At 40.4% G+C, this 18,396-nt stretch overlaps 2 protein-coding genes across 4 annotated transcripts; one reads left to right on the top strand and one right to left on the bottom strand.

Moving 5' to 3' along the window:
- Positions 1-2: 2 nt before the first annotated feature.
- On the top strand, positions 3-4,348 carry LOC124072170 (protein yippee-like 5). Of its 3 annotated transcripts, none has more exons than XM_046413387.1 (3): positions 3-155; positions 1,718-1,889; positions 2,012-4,348. In XM_046413387.1, exons 2-3 carry the CDS (start codon positions 1,749-1,751, stop codon positions 2,234-2,236), a joined length of 366 nt encoding a protein of 121 aa, XP_046269343.1. In that variant the 5' UTR covers positions 3-155; positions 1,718-1,748; the 3' UTR covers positions 2,237-4,348. The 3 variants fall into 3 exon arrangements, with proteins under 3 accessions (XP_046269343.1, XP_046269344.1, XP_046269345.1); XM_046413388.1 differs by having other exon boundaries at positions 12-143; positions 1,716-1,889; XM_046413389.1 differs by having other exon boundaries at positions 18-155; positions 1,689-1,889.
- Positions 4,349-6,601: 2,253 nt separating this feature from the next.
- On the bottom strand, positions 6,602-18,088 carry lclat1 (lysocardiolipin acyltransferase 1). Its single transcript, XM_046413385.1, has 6 exons — positions 17,724-18,088; positions 12,585-12,752; positions 11,927-12,125; positions 11,392-11,538; positions 9,923-10,039; positions 6,602-8,970 (listed from the first exon to the last, which is right to left on the bottom strand). The coding sequence occupies exons 2-6, from the start codon at positions 12,750-12,752 to the stop codon at positions 8,444-8,446; spliced, it is 1,158 nt and encodes a 385-aa protein (XP_046269341.1). The 5' UTR covers positions 17,724-18,088; the 3' UTR covers positions 6,602-8,443.
- Between the last annotated feature and the right edge of the window lie 308 nt (positions 18,089-18,396).

Here is an 18,396-nt window from a genome sequence, read left to right as displayed (position 1 = left end):
TTGAAGCTCAACGCAGACAGGAACAGCTGAAAAAGAACAACAAAGCCACGACGACGACGGCACAAACAACAGATGTACATCTAAAATTATACCAAAACTATCAGTGACACCATCGAGAGTGGGGACATTTTGTGCCACTGAAAAATACTGAAAAGGTAGGAAGTCGTAGTTTCGATTCAAACAGAAGTATACGTGTTGTTGTTGTTCCACTTGTTCCTGTCTTGTTGTCGTTGTCGCTGTTAGCTGGACGGCTAACCCAACGTTAGCTTCTGTTTTAGTTGATTGATCAGTTCGACACCACTTGGCCAAAAATGTCCAAAGGCGCAACGAAAACCAGCAAATGTGCCCCATTGTGTCAGTTATTCAAAAGTATTTATCTTCACTTATTATTTTGCAATCGTCATTGTGTCAATATAATTTCATATACGACGATTTTTTTGTTGTGAATATTCACTCGACGTCTTTTGCGGGTCCTTTCGTTTGGGGAGTGGGGTCCCTTCTCTGCTGCGCTTCCTGGGGTTTCTTTTCTTTCCTCCACTGCTGAAGAAGGGTCTTTTAGAGGGGAGTTTTTCCTCATTTAAACCGAGGGTTTAAAATCACAGGGTTTTGTTTGCTGTACAGATTGTGAAGCAAATGTACTATTTTTGAAGCGAGGTTAAATTGTTATGTTTCATAATGGATTTTATTTTCAGCACCATTTAAAGCTCGGCGGCCATCTGCAGTCAACAGGCTTCATGACGAGCAGACAGGAACAAAAAGTACTTGAAAGCAGTAAAAGCTCAGCAGGGAGATACTGCGGCATTGGGGGGGTTAGAAGAAGATTTCAAAATATAGTTTCTTATTAAAGAAGACCAATTCTTGTCATTTAATTTACATGTGCAGTGCAGCATTTTATCACGTGACATAGTAAAAAAAAGGCATAAAGTCATGATGACATATGTTAACAAAAAGAACAGTGAAATTCATCAGCACCATTACTGAACCCAAAGACAGCACCATGAAGACTAACCTCAGACGTGTTACTGAAGTTAAATTTACACCTTGAACAGTGTAGACTGAAATATTATTCTCTAGTTTGGTATTTACCAAAGGGATGTTTTTCAACTAAGTGACATGGATAATATAAGTTTATTTCAAAGTGCAGGTTATTTTGTATGACATGGCTATTTTATTTTCAGACATTTCTTTTGGATAATAATTGGGAAAAATGTTTAAATTTAAATTCTAGAAAAAAAATCAGAAATAAAAATTACCAGTCCACAATGTCTGTTTTAGCTAATCCACTGACCAATCCAATGCACATTTCATATTGATTTGGTCAAATCTGTAGCACGATTACTGAACCAAATCGCCTTCTTCATACCCCATCAGCATGCTCACTGGACAAACTGTTAAGACACGAGATGACAGATTACCAGATGCAGTTCATTTGTGTATGATGTTTATTTTTGTTCAGGAGCAATGTGTCTCTGTTTGTCCTCACAAAGCACAAACAAAGGCCTCCCTGCTTTGTTGGAAACCAAGGTAGAGTAAGAAAAAAGGCGAGAGAGAAATGAGAGCTTGAGGATGAGTTGCGACATTAAAGAGATGTCCCAACAGAAACCAAAATAACTTATGTAAGTGTGGTTATTTAAAGCCTATATGCTGTTTACAGTCAGATTTTTTTGTGCCTGTCTGATAATAAGTAGTTTGCCCTTCTTTCTGTCTCATGTTCTAGCCTTAGTTCGGTCATTCCCAGAGATCTGACAATGGGACGCATCTTCTTGGACCACATTGGCGGAACCCGCCTCTTTTCCTGCGCCAACTGTGACACGATCTTGACCAATAGGTCTGAGCTTATCTCAACACGTTTCACAGGGGCCACAGGAAGAGCTTTCCTCTTCAACAAGGTACAGAGACAATAGCAACATGACTAGCTGTGACATTTCCTCCTAAAGCAAACAAGGCACATATATTCAGTATCAAGCTGTCTGTTTTATAATATGTGTGCATGCCTGTTTCAACCCCACAGGTGGTGAATCTCCAGTATAGTGAGGTACAGGACAGGGTGATGCTTACTGGAAGACACATGGTGAGGGATGTCAGCTGCAAGAACTGCAACAGCAAGCTGGGTTGGATCTATGAGTTTGCTACTGAGGACAGTCAGCGGTACAAGGAGGGACGTGTCATCCTGGAGAGGGCGCTGGTTAGGGAGAGTGAGGGCTTTGAGGAGCATGTCCCCTCAGACAACTCATGAGCCCCTGACACTGAATTAATTCCTCTCCCTCTCCTTTATCCCCTCGCCTCTGCGCTGCACACCACCACCTGCAGAATTAGTGGTCAGTGAAGTTTTGGCTTCACCCCCTCCACATCCCTTTCCTGTCTCTGGCCTATGACCTTAGACCTCTGCTGATTAGAAGATTGGTTTGCTGACCCTGTTCCTGCTGAATAGGCTTCCCCAAAAATACATCCTAACTTGCGTGTCACAGGGCACCACCCCAAAACAGCCGGGGACAGATAGGGAGTTGTAACTTCAGTTATGTCAGTGTTTGTGCTCCGTCACACAGAATTTTCACCATCTGTGAACAAGGCATGCTCCACTTTTTCACATGGTAATTAAACACCTGCATGATGATAGACATGGTCACTCAAAAAAAATAAAACATCACCTGGTTGTTTTGTTTATTCAGATAAATGGAAGCAGTAGAGCTGAGCAGGTTAATCTTCCTGACATGGGCAAAGCAGCCAACCCACTCTACAAGGCAGTGTTCATTGACCTAATGGAGGTGTCACTTTGCATATTGCTTTCAAGAGTGCTTCTGTATTGTCAACTTTGTCTCAATGTATTTGTCTCTGGTGAGCGCTGAATGCAATTAAGACCATGATAGTTGTTATTTATATATCAGTTTCCTTTTATTAGCCGGTAGTGTAATGGTATGTTATAATAGTGTTTAAAATCTATGTTCTCTTTCAAATGATACCATAAATACTGCACAGATTGATGTCATATTTAAAATTTGTTGTTGTGTTTGACGATGATAGGAGTTTTATTTAGATCTGGCTTACATTATGTGGATTTATTTTGATTGGCACATTCTTGAATTATGCACAAAGTGGCTTAAGTGTCCCATTATTGCTGTTAGTTGTGTGAAAGTGATCTCCTGTACAGTATACAACCACATGCTGTTCCTACATTTTAAATCAGTTCTGCCACTCTCACTCTGTTGGCATGGATTCTGTGCCTGTGCGACGTGCCGTGTGAAGCACAACGTGTCACTTCGGTGACTGATGAGGAGCATGTACCTTTCAGCCATGTGTCTCAGTATGACGGAGGAAGAATGTGTTGGAGACATGATGGAGACATTCTCTGGCTGCCTGCTGGCTTTATGACAGGATTATTGAGGGGATGGTTCATGCAAGCGAAAGTAGCCCACGATGGGAGACAAGTTTACCAACATCTTCTGGAAAAATAACCAACGGCAGACATTCTCCCACCAGTTAACACATTACAGTGTTGGAAACAAAGCACTGAAAATATGTTTAAATCAAGCTTGAGTTTGACTGCATTTATTTAAACACACCTGACTGCAAATGTCGTCTCCTACTTTCGGGATAGTGACCCATCCTCTTTTTATAATCTGAGCCTTAGGGCATATTTGGTCACAAGATGACTTGTTTCTTACAACACAAAGCCAAAGAGGCTTTAATGGAGTATCAGTCTTTAAAGTTAAAGTTGAGCTTTTATCCTCTGACTGTGCCAGAGCCCCCATTTTATACTGTCGGTGTCCTGTGAAGATTTCAACAGAAATGTCAAAAATAGAGAAAAAAAAAAAAATATATATATATATATATAAGTAAATCCCAATCTCCATGACATTCAGTGTTAATTTTTGGAGTGAGTTATAATATGGCATCAGGGCCCTGGTGTAACAATGCACCATTTCAAAGTGTGCAAGCCTGCAGGCAATACCATACTGGCGTAGTTAATGTTTTTTGGTTTTTTTTCCTCACTTTACAAGGTCTTGCCAGAAGGTGACAGTTGTCATTTCTACAAAAATATAAGCTAAATTAAACATAAATGACTTCTACAAGACACACAGGACACCCATACCCCCAAGTCAGAGCAGCATAAAGTTAATGGCTGTGAAAGAGCAATGCTATCATTTTGTTGTTCATGTTTGTCATTTTATTGTTGGGCAATTGCTTTTATTTGCTTTATTCTATATGATTGTTATTTTATTTACTGATACATTTATCTTATTATATATTTTCTTGATTGGAGGTTTGGAAAAAATGCTTTCATGTATGGCAATAGCAAGGTTTTCTCTGATGTGATTTCTAAATAAACATGTAGTCTTTCTGGGTTAAATGTCTTTGTCTTGGCTGTGCTTTCTTTATGTTCTATTTTTTTTTTACCAGTGTATCAGAGTCAGAGAATTATAAGCAGCATGTGTTTGATCAATGGGAATGCTGCTTGAAAAACATATATAGCAGAGAGGATAGGATGACTTATCTACTGCCAAATTACAATTTTTCCTCTTTTTGCCCTGCTTCCTCAAGATGTTTTGGCTTAAATTTGACTCGAGATATATTAACAAAAAAGCAGACATGTATTCACAACCTCTGAATATTGTCACAAAGGGATCTGGAGGGGAGGCCGCTTGCAAGCAATACAAAATCTTTAGTCCTCTAGGTGGCAGCAGGATACTGAGAGACAGGACGATATCGGATGATGTTTTCCCTTCAGATGCGTGATGCTGAGTCCCTTGTCTCTGACGTTAGCCTGCTTGGCATGATCTGCTGGGCTTCACTGAGGTGTGGACATACATGTCAGAGATATTACTGCGGAGCAGAAACATGAATTAAATCTACTGTAGTGTGTGTAGTTTGTCCAGTTTGGACAAAGGTTGAACGTATTGTTGAGGAGAAAAGCAAACATTCATGACAGATATATACTACGTCTAGGCTATAAATTCCATTTCAATCTTCTTATCCCGTACTCTGTGTGAATCACCCACGGTGAGGAGCTTTTGACTGCAGTGGGCTTATAAATAGGCAGTGACGATTCACTCCTAATCCACCCACCAATATTGCAGTGCTGACTTATTTATAGCTCGAATCCTGTTGGAAGGCTTCTTTGTTAGTGTGTCTGTGTCACAGTGGCGGAATTGACAACAGTTCTGCTTTACTGCAGCCACTCCTGGAGGCGACCTACACTGAGCACACAGCACTAAACTTAGCTCGCACAAATATTAATTAAAGGCTGTTGAACAGACAAGCTGGCCTGGTCGTGACTATTTTTGCGTCCACTGCAGTTGCCTTTCCTTTCTTTTTCTTTCATTTTTTGAGGGATCTTGAGCATTAATGGATCAAGAGGACTGATGTTTTCATGACCATAACTAGAGTCGTTTAAATGCTGGACATGACTAGAGGCAAAAAGGAGGCTCCATCTCCACAGAGCTCGCTGGCCTTCTTTATAATTCATAGCAGTCTGACATTGTCCCTGTGTAACCTCAGGATTATCTGCTTTCTTTATTGAAAAAGTCATTGGGCCAGATAAGGATAATTACATTGCCTTGCTGATCCTATTAGTCTGTATGCAATTGGATAGACATGGCACAAATCTACATTTGACATGTTCTTGACGTGTGAGAGAGACATTTTTCTACCGCTCTTAACTTCCATGGTGTTCTCAGGCAGGACTTAGGACATTAAGATTCCCTGAAAAGCTCTCATGAGTTTTTAAAGGATCCTTTACACCCATTCAACTAGTCTTTTAGGACCAGATCCAATTAAAAGGAAAATAGATGCACTAGACAAACAATGCTCTCCTGTGCCTCATACAGGATGTCTTTGTGCATCATCCATCTCCCTTCCACCCGCTGTCAAACATATCACAGTGAATCTGAAGTTATATTCAGACAAGAGAATGATTTGGGAGGGAGGAGGGACATAAAAAAAAGTACCACAAGCATAATTGCACCCTTAATTGGACCATGATTCATCATCCCCAGACAACTATTTTGGCCGATCCTCGCCTTTTGTCTGTCTTTGGTTCCATGGGATGTGAGCATCACACCCCCGCTATATCCCCTCTGGAGAACAGAGACATAGGATATAGAAAGAAAGTTCTCCCCTTACGCACACAAAGGAGTGACATCATTCTGTCAGCAGGAGAAAATAGCATGCTTTCCATTGACATCACTCTACATCCCGTTGCTAGGAGACAAGGGAGTCAACATTAGTTACTATGGCGACTGCACTTCACCTTCAAAGCTCCTGACCTTTCTGGTTGACTGTGGTAGACTGGAATATGTGCGTGCTTGTCTTGTCAGGGCAAACTGTGGTCCTGGTATTGTATAACATAAGCATTCAAGGTCTTGAGTGTTGTCTTTTCTTTTTGCAGCGTAGAGATTGTAATAGTTAATTCTAGATTAAATGCCAGACTATGTCAGTCATGTCTATCATTTTAAACTGGTGTTACAATCATTCTAATGAGCTACTTCATTATTTAACAAAGTCAATCAATTGAGTTTACAGGCAGAATCAGAATTGAGTAAGTAGTCACCAAGTTTGCCATTAAACTCAAAAAGACAACTGGAGATGCGAGTGAGTTGATATAATATATTTATTTAGATATATACCCTCTTTTCTGACTCTAAACAGTGTCCACTGAGTTTACCTGAGGACAGTGACTTTAAAGAGGTCCAGCATCAAAAAGTGATTGTAAAATGGGCAACAGAAAACAGCACAAGTGAAAGAGTAAGAGGTGGAGATTCTAGCTGGTTCAGAGGAGCTGAGGAAACTGATATAGTACCATGTTTGGTAAACTAATACAGGCTGATGATAAATTTGTTAACACAGCTAGGTCACAGTGACTGGAAACAGCCCCTTTACACGTTAAACTACAGGAGCTTCAGATTCATATGAACACAAAAGATGCTTAAGACATCTTCACAAAACTGGTTTGAAGTGGTCAGCTAGATCACACACACTGCACAGCTTTACACAAAGAAATATTTCCTGACTCCCAGAACTAACAGGGTTTCAAATGGTAGTGAGTGGCAAGGAAAGTCAGTGGCTAAAAGCGTGGTTGATGTGCCACTCCAATCTTGTTTCAATTTCTGTCCTTTTTTGGCACAATTGGAGTCGCTTTCTCAGCTGTCATTTGCTAATTGAGTTTAGCTGGCGCATCAATGCCAGTCCTCTAGAGAGGGACACAGGCAGAGGTGGGCATTACAGGGCTTTTTTGGATTAGGTTGAGTTCAGGGCCAGTTTTCCACTCCAAGTCTGGTCCTCTGTGCCACCCTGCACATTGAGGGGTAATGTTGTCCCAACAGGACATTCTTCCACTCCAGCACCACCCACCTCTACAAGGCATCCCTTCATTCCCAGAAAGGACACAAAGCTCATCTGCTTCTACGCTTATCAGTACATAAGATCTTAGATCCTTTATCTTGATAAGTTGATGACAGCAACTGGTAACCTTGCCAGTGGTGAGCAAAGCTTTCCTTTCCTGACAAGACAGACTACATTCTGTTCAGTTACTTTTTAAAATCACGTCTGCTTTCCACACCTTTGGCTTTTATGTGCAAAAGCTATTTGAGGAAACAAGCAGATCAGCATTTTATGTTTTAAGTTCTGTGCAGCAATAAACACCATCACAGAAGTCACCTCTAAAGACTAAATGGAAAAAGTTCATTCCCCAATTTGTATAAAAACATAATTACCCAATAAAAGGTAAACAATGGTACACATATACCTGTATATTCCTTAATAATTGTCTTTGAGTGACATTAATCCTTTTCTTTCCTTGCTAGACTAGAGACCACTAATGGAAACTGATTCATTTAACTAGTCCCATCGGTCTAATCCAGCTAACTACAGTGCTGATTTGAATAATGGTTTGAGTCAAGTCATCATATGTACAGGTGGCCTGTACTATGGCTCTGCTCCATAACTTATGACAGCAATATAAAAGCAAGGGCAACACATACAATAAAACTACTTTGAAAGACATGGCAACTGTATAACAAATACCAAACAACATTGACTCATGACACATGACCACAATGAGACTCTGAACAAACAACCATAGTAAACACTAACAACATAAACTGATAGAATGCACCGGCAGCAAGCTGAATAACAGCGATTATACAGGGAGAGACATAAAAAGGGCATGTGACATATTATGTGCGATGAATTTCTCGAATCTAACACAGACAGATGTACATAACATTCATCTTTTTCTTCTTCAACAGAAAGGTAAGCTCTCCACTGAAGCCATGCACACCATCAGGAGGTGAACTCATTACTCCCTTTATAAGGCATCAAGCATCAGGTCCCTCAAAGGGATCCTCTAGCCCTCTGGACTGAACTGGCTAAGACAACTGAGTCCTCAGTGTCCTTGCTGAGCACAGGCTGAAACATGTAATTGTCCAGCCAACTCTGTCTTCTATCCTCACTGCATCTTCCCATCCAGCACCTTATTCTTCTCCCTCACATCAGCAGCCATGGACTTCCAGTATCGATGGCAGGACAACTCCAGCAGCTCCAGCCCTCCAATCAGCTTCTGCTGGGCCATATAGACTCCAACCACGACCAGGAAGTAGAGCCTGAATGGAGCCCACAGCCACAGGCCAGTGAAGCACAGAGCAATGAAGCTGCTCCAGTACAACAGTGAGGCAGCTTTGATCAGAGCCACTCGTAGCTCTGTCTTACAAGGTGGCACACGCGCAACACCGTCCCTGTCAAAGGCCCGGGGCTGGCCTGTGTAGAAGTCACGCAGACGGACTTCCTTCTCAGCCCAGCGCTCTCGACACCAAGACTCCAGATCAGAGGACGAGGTGGGCAGTGAGGCCACTGGATATCGGCGGACGTGGAAGTGGATCTCGCGAGGGAAAAGGCCCAGAATGAGGTGTCGTTCTGTTTGAGGGATATTCTTCGGGTACGCCACTGTAATATCATGGACGGCATCCAGATTGTCTCCTATGAGAAGAGAAACAATTTAAAATTATGAAAGGAACAAAATTTTCTCATGTTTTTGTCTAATATAACCAAAACTACACACTTACAGACATGACACTGCAGGGTGATTTTAATGGGATGCCCTTTTCATACCCACACTGGTTATTGAAACTGTGTTACGCACCCTTCAAAACCCTGTGCCTCTAATTATCCAGGAGCTTACAGCTTCATCCCGTCTGCCTTCAAAACTACCATGAGCTCTACACTATTATCACTGATCTCCAATGTTCTAAGAAAACACAGACTGAGCTAAATTAAATATCAAGTGGACAGGATGACACCTGGCAGTGCCTGCTCCTGCACAGCTCAGCTCTACCACAGTAAAAATAGAGCTGAGAGGGGCACAGTGGACTTGGACAAAGAACAACATGCACAGCATGTCCATCAGCAGTGCAGAGAGAGGGAGAGAGAGGAGAATTAGCTAAGTCTGGTGACATCACATTGATTCGCAACACCTGCTTGGCAAGTTACTGCCATGCTCAGCATCCAGGACGGGTGGGGGATGTGGCAGCAAGGCCAGAGGTGGTATTTAAGAACTCTGGAGGACTGCCAGAATTAGCTCATAGGGAAAGATGAGAATCTCAGGGGTGTTGTAATGGCTGGCAGTAGGATGAAGCATACGTCTGAGACTGAAAAATAACAGGTATGATCCCTCTTTTGCAAACAGCATCAGTGGATTAACTTAGTCATGATAACATGTCATTTTCCTGTGGTCTTACTGATAAAATATTTCCATCATGACGACAGACTTTGAGTTCCACTTGTTTTCTCTGTGGCCAAATAAACACACGCATCAAACGTCTTATGTGAAACTGTCAACTACCAATAACATTTTCTACTATGAGTGCATCGCTGTCATATTATTGTATACATTTCATGATTTCACAAACACTTGATGTGGATCACACCTGACCTTTTCGCAGTCTGTCAACAATGAAGGTGAATCCAGTGGTTCGGGGATGCAGCACATACTCCAATTTTGGCAGACTGTTCTGTACAGCAAACGCATCACTCTTTGCTCTCGTATTTTCTGCAAAAGACAGAGACACACGATGAACCTCTGGCAACTGCAACCACCAAATACCAGTGATGAACTACGTGTATATAAACTATGTGCATCGTTATTTTTAACTGCACGTAGAGAAAGAGAGACTCACATTTGTTTCCTTATTTAAAGGCAGAACTGAAAGGTGCATTGTACATGTTGATCGAACTACAATTATTAGAAATTTTAGATTTAAATCCAATTTTAATGACTCTTAACAAGGCTTAAGTGTAAGTATATGTATTTGGATTCATTTTGACTTTGTCAAACAGCTATTGGTCTGCAGAGTAGCCATACAATCTGGCTTCTACTGTGAAAATGGAAAAAGAAAATCAAACACTAAATGTGCAGAAACTGAGTAAACAATAATAAAACAATAATAATACTGGCTGCAAGATGTGACCACATTCATGAAATACATCCACAAGTGACAAACACTACAGCATTTGTGAAAAAACAGGAGCACATAAACACAGGGAAGATGAGTGTTTATTAAGCAAACATTCCTCAGGAACTTGTTGCAGGAACATGTAAACTATATCATGACTCATTATTCCTATTACGTAACAAGTGGTTGTGGCCGACAAGGACAATAATACTATGGACAGTCCTTTGTTGAGCAGGCTTCTGCTGAGACTTGTTATTCTTATACATTCTTTCATTAAATTTGCACAAGCTCTACAAGCTTTGAAAGAGGTCATGGAAAATTTTAGAGGGGCATGAACACACCCTGGATGTGATTCAGTAGATAGAGGACTATATTTGTGTCAGAATAAGCATTAGGGGAATAAATAACTTCAGAAGACATCAGAATATACTGTATAGATCCCCTTGTTTTTGTGTCAAATTAAGCTGTGAGCTTTAAGAGGCTTAAATGCACACGTACGAGCACTTGCAGGTACAAACATAACACCAAAAGTGAAACAATCTTCAAATCCCTAAATCTAGCTTACCAATTATGATGCAACTGCACTGGACCCCACATGACATCATGGTATGTAAAGAGAAGTTAAGCTTCCCCCAGTAAAGGTTCTGTGGAATTTGACTGGCTTAATGGTGATCTGAAAGGGCTTTAGACACTGATGTTGCTGGTGCTTGGATTGAAAGATCAGAGCATTCTTACAGAAATTACTGTGTGGGGTGTGTGTCAATGGATCTGGTTATGCCTTATCACTTGGAAATCGTGTTTGCATAACAGTACCAGTGCAAAGGTGTAAGACAGGTGTCACACTAAGCTCTGGAAACTGGTGGGTGTGTAACACATTCAGAGAATAGTGACTGGAACGTGGGCACTTTGTCCCATGAATGGATGGAGATGATGCATTGTCTATTCTCACCAGTGAGATCTGTGCCCTCAGGGAACAGCAGCAGCTGCAGGGGCTCTCTGATGTCACAGAAGTAGTCCAGCATGTTCTCCATGTGCGTCTTGTCCTCCATCCATCGACGCTGAATAAAGATGAAGCAGGCCACCTGCATTGCCCAGCCTAGACAATACATAAAAAGTCTTTAGGCAGTGGTCTGCAGTGCTGTTGAACTGTAATGCATTATACCAACAGGTGTTTGGATTATTTTGTTCACCTCATTTCTATCAGTGAGATTAGGCTTAATAAAAGAAAGATTTCTATGTTTATTACAATACAGTTTTGGAGAACCACAAACTGCACCCTCCAAAACGATCATAAATTTAAATCAACACCTCTCACGAATTTTTCCTCTTCCTCTTTCATAGTTAGATTCAACTGTTGAAACGTTAACATTACATCATACTTACTAAAACATATATTATGTTATGCAGAGGCGTGCAAGTCTGTGTGTGTGTGTGTGTGTGTGTGTGTGTGTGTATACAGGAAAGGGCAACAACTGCATACCCACCAAAGCCAGGCACTGCCTTCAGGGCAGCCTTAAGGCAGATTTTTTCCAAACGAAGATAGCTGTACCGGAGCAGACAACACCACAGGAACATCCAGTCTAGACGGGTACGGTGGTTCATTATGATCACACTTCTCTCCCCCGGAATGAAGCCATCACCTGTTATCACCACCTTCACCCCAAATACCAGCTCCAGCAAGGACTACAGAGGGGAGAGATGCCGAGATGGAGGGAGATAAAAAAAAATACAAAAAAAAAAAGAATGGAAGATTGGAAAGTGGCAGCGAGAGAGAAAGAGAAAGCAAAATGGAAAGGTGGAGGACCAAAGAGAGACAAGAATAATCATTTAAAAAGGTTGTAGAGGGAGATAGGAGGGACTCGGAAAAGAAAAGATGGAAAGATACATTTAAGAGAGAGAAGAACGATAGGAAAACAAATTAGTAATACTGTCCTTTCATGTGGTCACTGTAAACAAGATTTGCATAACTGTTCTCAAGAGTAATCTGAATAAAGTAAGTATACTGACAAAAATATAATCTTATTAGGGAGGCATAAATAAGGCTGAGATGACGTAGGTTGTGACTTTGTCAAACTCAGGTAACTTAAAACCATCTGGTACGCTCAGAAGTAGGCTAAGTAAAGGCTAAGCTGGTTTACACACCACAGGCAGGGTGAGCCAGGTAGCGACAATGCGATCAGTGATCCAGCGGTACCAAGCAGGAGACACCAGCATGAGGGGCAGAACTGGACCCAGCATAAAGACACTTCCAAAGAAACTACCCAAAAACAGGGTCACCACAAAGTACAGGCCCCGCACCGACACAGCCATCTGTGGAGAGATGAACAAGAGGGATTAGACTAGCTGGAATATAAATCAACAATAAAAAAATGGTCCTACGCAGTCAACACAAACTGAAGTTGTATTAAGAAAGGGAATATTAAAAAAAACAAAAAAAAGATGACATTTATGGAATTTATTCCTGTCCACAATGGAAATCCAAGTGGAGCATCTCGGTAACATGAAGCAAACAGGATTATCGACATTCTCATCAATAGCAAAGACTGCAGCTCTGCTGCTCCTCTGACATATTTTCCCACAAACAGTGGAAAATCCAGGGCAGACATTCCGAGTGTGGAATGTAAATAGGGGAACCTTTCTGACTGTGGCTAACAAATTATGGGTGTACAATCATTAAATCAAGTGTGGCTTCCAAATTACTCAGGAGATGTCCTGCTTGTACAGTAGCGCTAACATTTTCTGATGTTCTTAAAACAAAAAAAGGGGGCAAAATATCACAGCCGTATCATCTTGAGCACTAAAATCTTGTCAATAATTGTTAAACATTATTAGAAAATCCACCAATGGCTAGAAGTAGGCGATATGACAATGTTTACCATAAGAGACAATACTCATGCAAAGTCTGCTGTGCTGTAGAGCGTTTACTACACGTGCATTTATTAGGCCATTGCAGATAATACTGCAGATTAAAAGCAGAACAGTATAGAATAATGCATCAAGTATACTGAAGAGGAGAAAAAAAGAATATAAAATTGTATTTGCTGGGACAGAGGATTTCATCCATGTGGCTCAATAATAATTGAAGCAATTGAAAAAGAATATTGATAGTCTCTAAACACCTACCATCAAAAACAGGGTATTCTCCCTTACAATGAAATTTTGTGATCCAAGTAGCTGTTTTGATTAGTTGTGATTAAATAAAAAATACAGCTTCACATAGAAACTGTGTCGCCAACTAAAGATCCAGTTCTGTGACAGAGATAGTTATCAGATAGTACCAATATTAGGAATGCAACAAAAAAAATTTACATGTTAATCAAGGTACTATTAAACTGAAAATCCGTGATTTGATAATTACCCTTACTCTTAACATACACAGAAACATATTTATTTTATTTATTTATTATTATTTTATTTTATTTTACTTATCTTATTTTATTTTGTGTTGCCTTATTTTATTTTATTCTTCATTTATATGTTACTTGTTACGTTCTATGTATGCACCAATCACCAAGACAAATTCCTAGTAATGTGAAACCTCTTCACTTACAATGGCAATAAAGTCTTTCTGATTTCTTATGATTATTCGCAAGCATGGGCACCGATTATCAGTCACAGTGGCGGAAGCATTATTAGGTAATTTAGCAAATAGCTCATGATGTGACTGGTCTGAAATAAGCATATACATAATAACTACACACGCCAATGATCTGGATGAACATAAATGGAAACCATTTAAGTCGAGCGAATACTGGCTACGCATGTTTGCAACTGTAGCTGCGACAGACCAGAAATACCTTATAGTCATTAGATCACTGACGGAAGTGAACTGAGCCTGTAATCCTTCTGTAATTCAAAACCAAGTTGCAGGACCTTCAATTGTCCATGACATATATGATAAGTTTAAAGGGGCTCATCTGGACATGCCAGAGGGGATCCCTTCTCATTTCAATGACATCAGTGGTGACCACTTCAGCTTCCAATGACAATGTTACACTCGTGGAACATGTCCCTCTTGAAAATCCACACATGTGTTTTTTCATTTATTTTGCATGCATTTGACTTCCTCTTGGGACTCTGTGCTTGAACAGGAGAAGAGGTCTCAGTTACCAGAAAAACACCTGGCCACAGTGTGCAGGGTCTCCAAAAATGTTCCAAATAGCCTCCAGACAAGGTCAACTGAAGTGCAAAAATAGAAAAATTTGTTTCCATATAGACAAATCAAAACCAAACAAAATCTGGGGCTCACAGATTAATAACACTAAAGACAAAGACAAACTGCCCTTAAGCACTTCACTTAAATGTCAAATGATTCAATGTAATGCCCTTTTACATAGTTTATGTGCTTATATAAATCTAAAAAACACTGCTGACAAACAGCATGCATGTTCTGAAAAACATGCAAGGTTTATTAAAACAACCTAAACAAAGACGTTTCAATATCTGTAAGCATAGCACAGGAAAAAGTCAATTACTAGCAAGCCCCACGAGATAAAGGTTAAAAAGGGACATACAGCGAGTCTAAATTTGATTAGGCCCTGACCTTGCTGAGGCAGGGAGTCTGAGCTGATGCTACAGAGAGGATTTCAGCCTGCGGCAGGTGTTTTCTTCTCTTATATGAACTGTAGTTATCACCTTTCCACCTCAATTACTGCTATGATTGCACAAGCCTTCAGTTCACACTACCTGCCTCCAATACTCCCATCACCCTCCCCTTGTTGACATCTTCTGTGGCACCATGACGCAGCAAGTCTCACTGCAGCGACCACAGTGGTTTAAGGTGCATTTAAAAGATGCAAGGGTGATTGCGTGCATAATTATGTCGGCAATAAGGGTTTAAGGGTTACTGGTTATAACGATGGAAAATGTGAGGCATGACAGAGGTGAGAAAAACAGGCTTGCTCAGCACAATTGCCACAATTAGGCTGTGCCCCACAAAAAAACAAAAAACACAACCCTTGGGCGGCTGCTGGAACAATCATACAAGCCTATTCATACATACAGCAAAAAGACTTGACACACCTGGAACCAGAGATGTGATAAGTGAATGGAATTATGGACATTAAAGGGTTAAATAAACATGTTTTTCTTCTGCTTGGCCTGCACACCTGGGACATAACACTATTTATATAAGGCATCCACGGAAACACTTTTGTTTCCATACTCCAAAGCAAGTATCACTTGTGAGTTTGACTTAGACCCATCCATTTGGGATGGTTTAATATTTATTTAATCACCATAGTAATGATTCTGAGAGCACTTCCCCAAACACACCGCCACATGTAATGCACAGCATACTCCTCATTGCCCAAGTCTGGCTTCTCTGGCAATCATTTTGCATTCCTTACTTTAATCCATGACCAGACATCCCAACAGAGTAAAGCACAGTGAAGAGGTCAAGCATGTCTGGGCTAAACAATGAGATTAAGCGGTGTGTGTGTGTGTGTGTATAAAAGACAGACAGAGGGAGAAAGGTGGGGAATGATCAAAGAATGAAACAGAAAATGCAGTAAAATTAATTGAAAATAGGTTAATTTGCAGGTCTATTTCACAATCTAGAGGGCCACTGGAGAGAACAAACTTCCTCCAGAACAGAAAAACTTGTTGCGATAACCAAGAACAGTGTCTCTATCACATTTTTTACATTTATTTTATTTCTTGACCTTGCAAACTTAAGTACAAAGTTTGGAAGTCAAGACTGACAATATTTGCTAAGTTTCACAGAAATCATTACCCAACTTTTGGATATTTTTTGACGAATGAACAAACTGAATGGAAAAAAATTAAACAATGAAGACATGAAAAAAAATAACCATTAGTCAATATTTAATATGGCTTGACCACCTCATAATCACTGAATCGGCAAGCATTAGCTATGTCAACAGCAACCAGGCTCTTTTACTACGTATATGGGTGGGAAAGGAAACAGCATTGGGGAAAAGGGATAAAAAACAATAACATGGTATGGGACACATTCTTTCTTTAACCTGAAGAACTAGAGGTCATAGTAAGCTGGAAAAACTTAACAACCTCTGTAGATAACTAGATAAAGTTTTGAGGGCTAACAGAGTGAGATAATGTTATCATCAAGTTGGTCATAGAAGAAAATCTGGCTTTCTGGATGGAGTAATTTCGCGATGACAATGTCCTTTAGTGTCGAACCTCTTCCAGGCAACACTGCAAGCAGGTATTAGGGATTATGTGTGCTGGGCATACATAACTGATGGACACACAGACAGGGTAACAATGACAATCTAGCTTCTGCCAATATCAACTCTGATGATGACCCACAATGACCCAGTGTAAACAAAACTTTGGCATTTGATCAGGTCACGTGTACATTTTGATTATTTGACACATACTTTTGACAGTCTTGAAATCTGTGTCTGAACTGATTTAGGTTCATTAACTAAGGAAGCTGTACAATAATCCCGTGGATGCTTAACAGATGCACGTCAATGGATGATTCACGGACCTTCCCAATCTACGATATGGATTACTGCAAAGGCTGGGTATTTCATGTGATTAAATTCATGTGATTACTATTAGGAGGCACGGACTTAACGACGCCACACTGATGCAATCTTATCAAGACCAGTAAGCTGCTAATGTACCAACGTGCACACATTTTCCATTACCCCCAAATGGGGCAAAGAGTGAGGAAGTGAGCAAGGACTTTAACCAGAAAAACAACATGGGCTCGCCAACGTTTAACTTCAAGCTAAATCGTTACACAAAGAGGAAGTAAACGAGCTTTACTATATCCTGGTTTGATACAACTTTAACCACAACCTTCGGTTAGCTTGCTGTTTCGTAAATTACTACTTAACCCTTGTCTTGTATGCAAGTAAGTGATAGCTTACAGAGAAATGATAAGAGATGATGTAGAGTCAAACAGACTGGCTAACAGAAGAGGTATTGTAATGATAACGTTTGCTCACGGTTTTGACAGTCTGAGGTCTTTAGTGTCCACAATTTTTACCGAAGCGGGACAACTCTAAAACGTAGCATTACTCAATAACAACTCACCGTTAAAAAATAAGAAATCGTGCTGTCTGTACATTTGTCATGTTTAGCTGACTGGCTAATGAGCAGTCACATTAACATTAACATTACCTGCTGTCAAGAGCAATTTTTGACTACCCGTGCAGGTTATCTTTGAGCTAATGTGCCACTCATTACTACGCTGATATGAACAGCTAATGCTAGGAGTGGCTGGCTAATGCATTAACTGCATATAATAATAAGTAACAAAATACTGTGGAATGACAGCATACCCACCTTTTGTGTTTTCCTCCAGAATTAAAGTTTGTCTTAGTTGAGCTAATTGTGTTAGCTCCAATAAGTCCAAACACTTGGTTGCGACATAGCAGCTGAGCAAGCCAACTAGCAGCTTGCTAACGATAGCTAACTAGCAAAGCTTGTCAACAATTACGTTATTAATCCTGAAGGCTGACGCCTGTTGAAACTAGTCCGTAGTTGGTTTGTCTTTCGCGAGATATTAGTCGAGCCAACCACGGTTCCGGGACAACTTCGCGTTCTTTGAATGTGTTTACTTACAACGACTCCAGCAAAAGTAACTTATAGCCAGCTTGCCGTTTTGCTAACACGACCTCTCAACTTGTAACCTCTCACCTGTCTTTACAAACACACATCATCAGGGGGTGCTGTTGGCGCAATATACATAGGCTACTTCAGAGGGTAACAGCAAACCGTAAACACAACAAGTGAAGCAAAACTTACCAAAGCGATACTCAATGTAATTATGATTTAACATGTTGATACAAGTCATGGTCATTATGATTTAAGTAGTAGTCATATAACCTGCACTTACACCGGAAAAGAAAAGGAGTGAGGTAGACAATAGGGACAGAATACACACATATACTGCTAAAGATGAAGTAATCAGATTTTAGAAGTACCTGAGAAGCATTGTAATATTGTAGTTGATGCA

Source organism: Scatophagus argus, chromosome 15 (assembly GCF_020382885.2).
Source record: "Scatophagus argus isolate fScaArg1 chromosome 15, fScaArg1.pri, whole genome shotgun sequence".
Taxonomy (NCBI): domain Eukaryota; kingdom Metazoa; phylum Chordata; class Actinopteri; family Scatophagidae; genus Scatophagus; species Scatophagus argus.
The sequence above is the reverse complement of the archived record's forward strand: the minus strand, read 5'-3'. Positions and strand labels throughout refer to the sequence as shown.

Coding starts and splice junctions, on each gene's coding strand:
- LOC124072170 (XM_046413387.1), top strand. CDS start 1,749: ATGGGACGCATCTTCTTGGACCACATTGGCGGAACCCGCCTCTTTTCC. Junction 1,890..2,011: donor GAGCTTTCCTCTTCAACAAG/GTACAGAGACAA, acceptor TCAACCCCACAG/GTGGTGAATCTCCAGTATAG.
- lclat1 (XM_046413385.1), bottom strand. CDS start 12,752: ATGGCTGTGTCGGTGCGGGGCCTGTACTTTGTGGTGACCCTGTTTTTG. Junction 12,126..12,584: donor CCTGGCTCACCCTGCCTGTG/GTGTGTAAACCA, acceptor TCCCCTCTGTAG/TCCTTGCTGGAGCTGGTATT. Junction 8,971..9,922: donor TGTTGACAGACTGCGAAAAG/GTCAGGTGTGAT, acceptor CTCTTCTCATAG/GAGACAATCTGGATGCCGTC.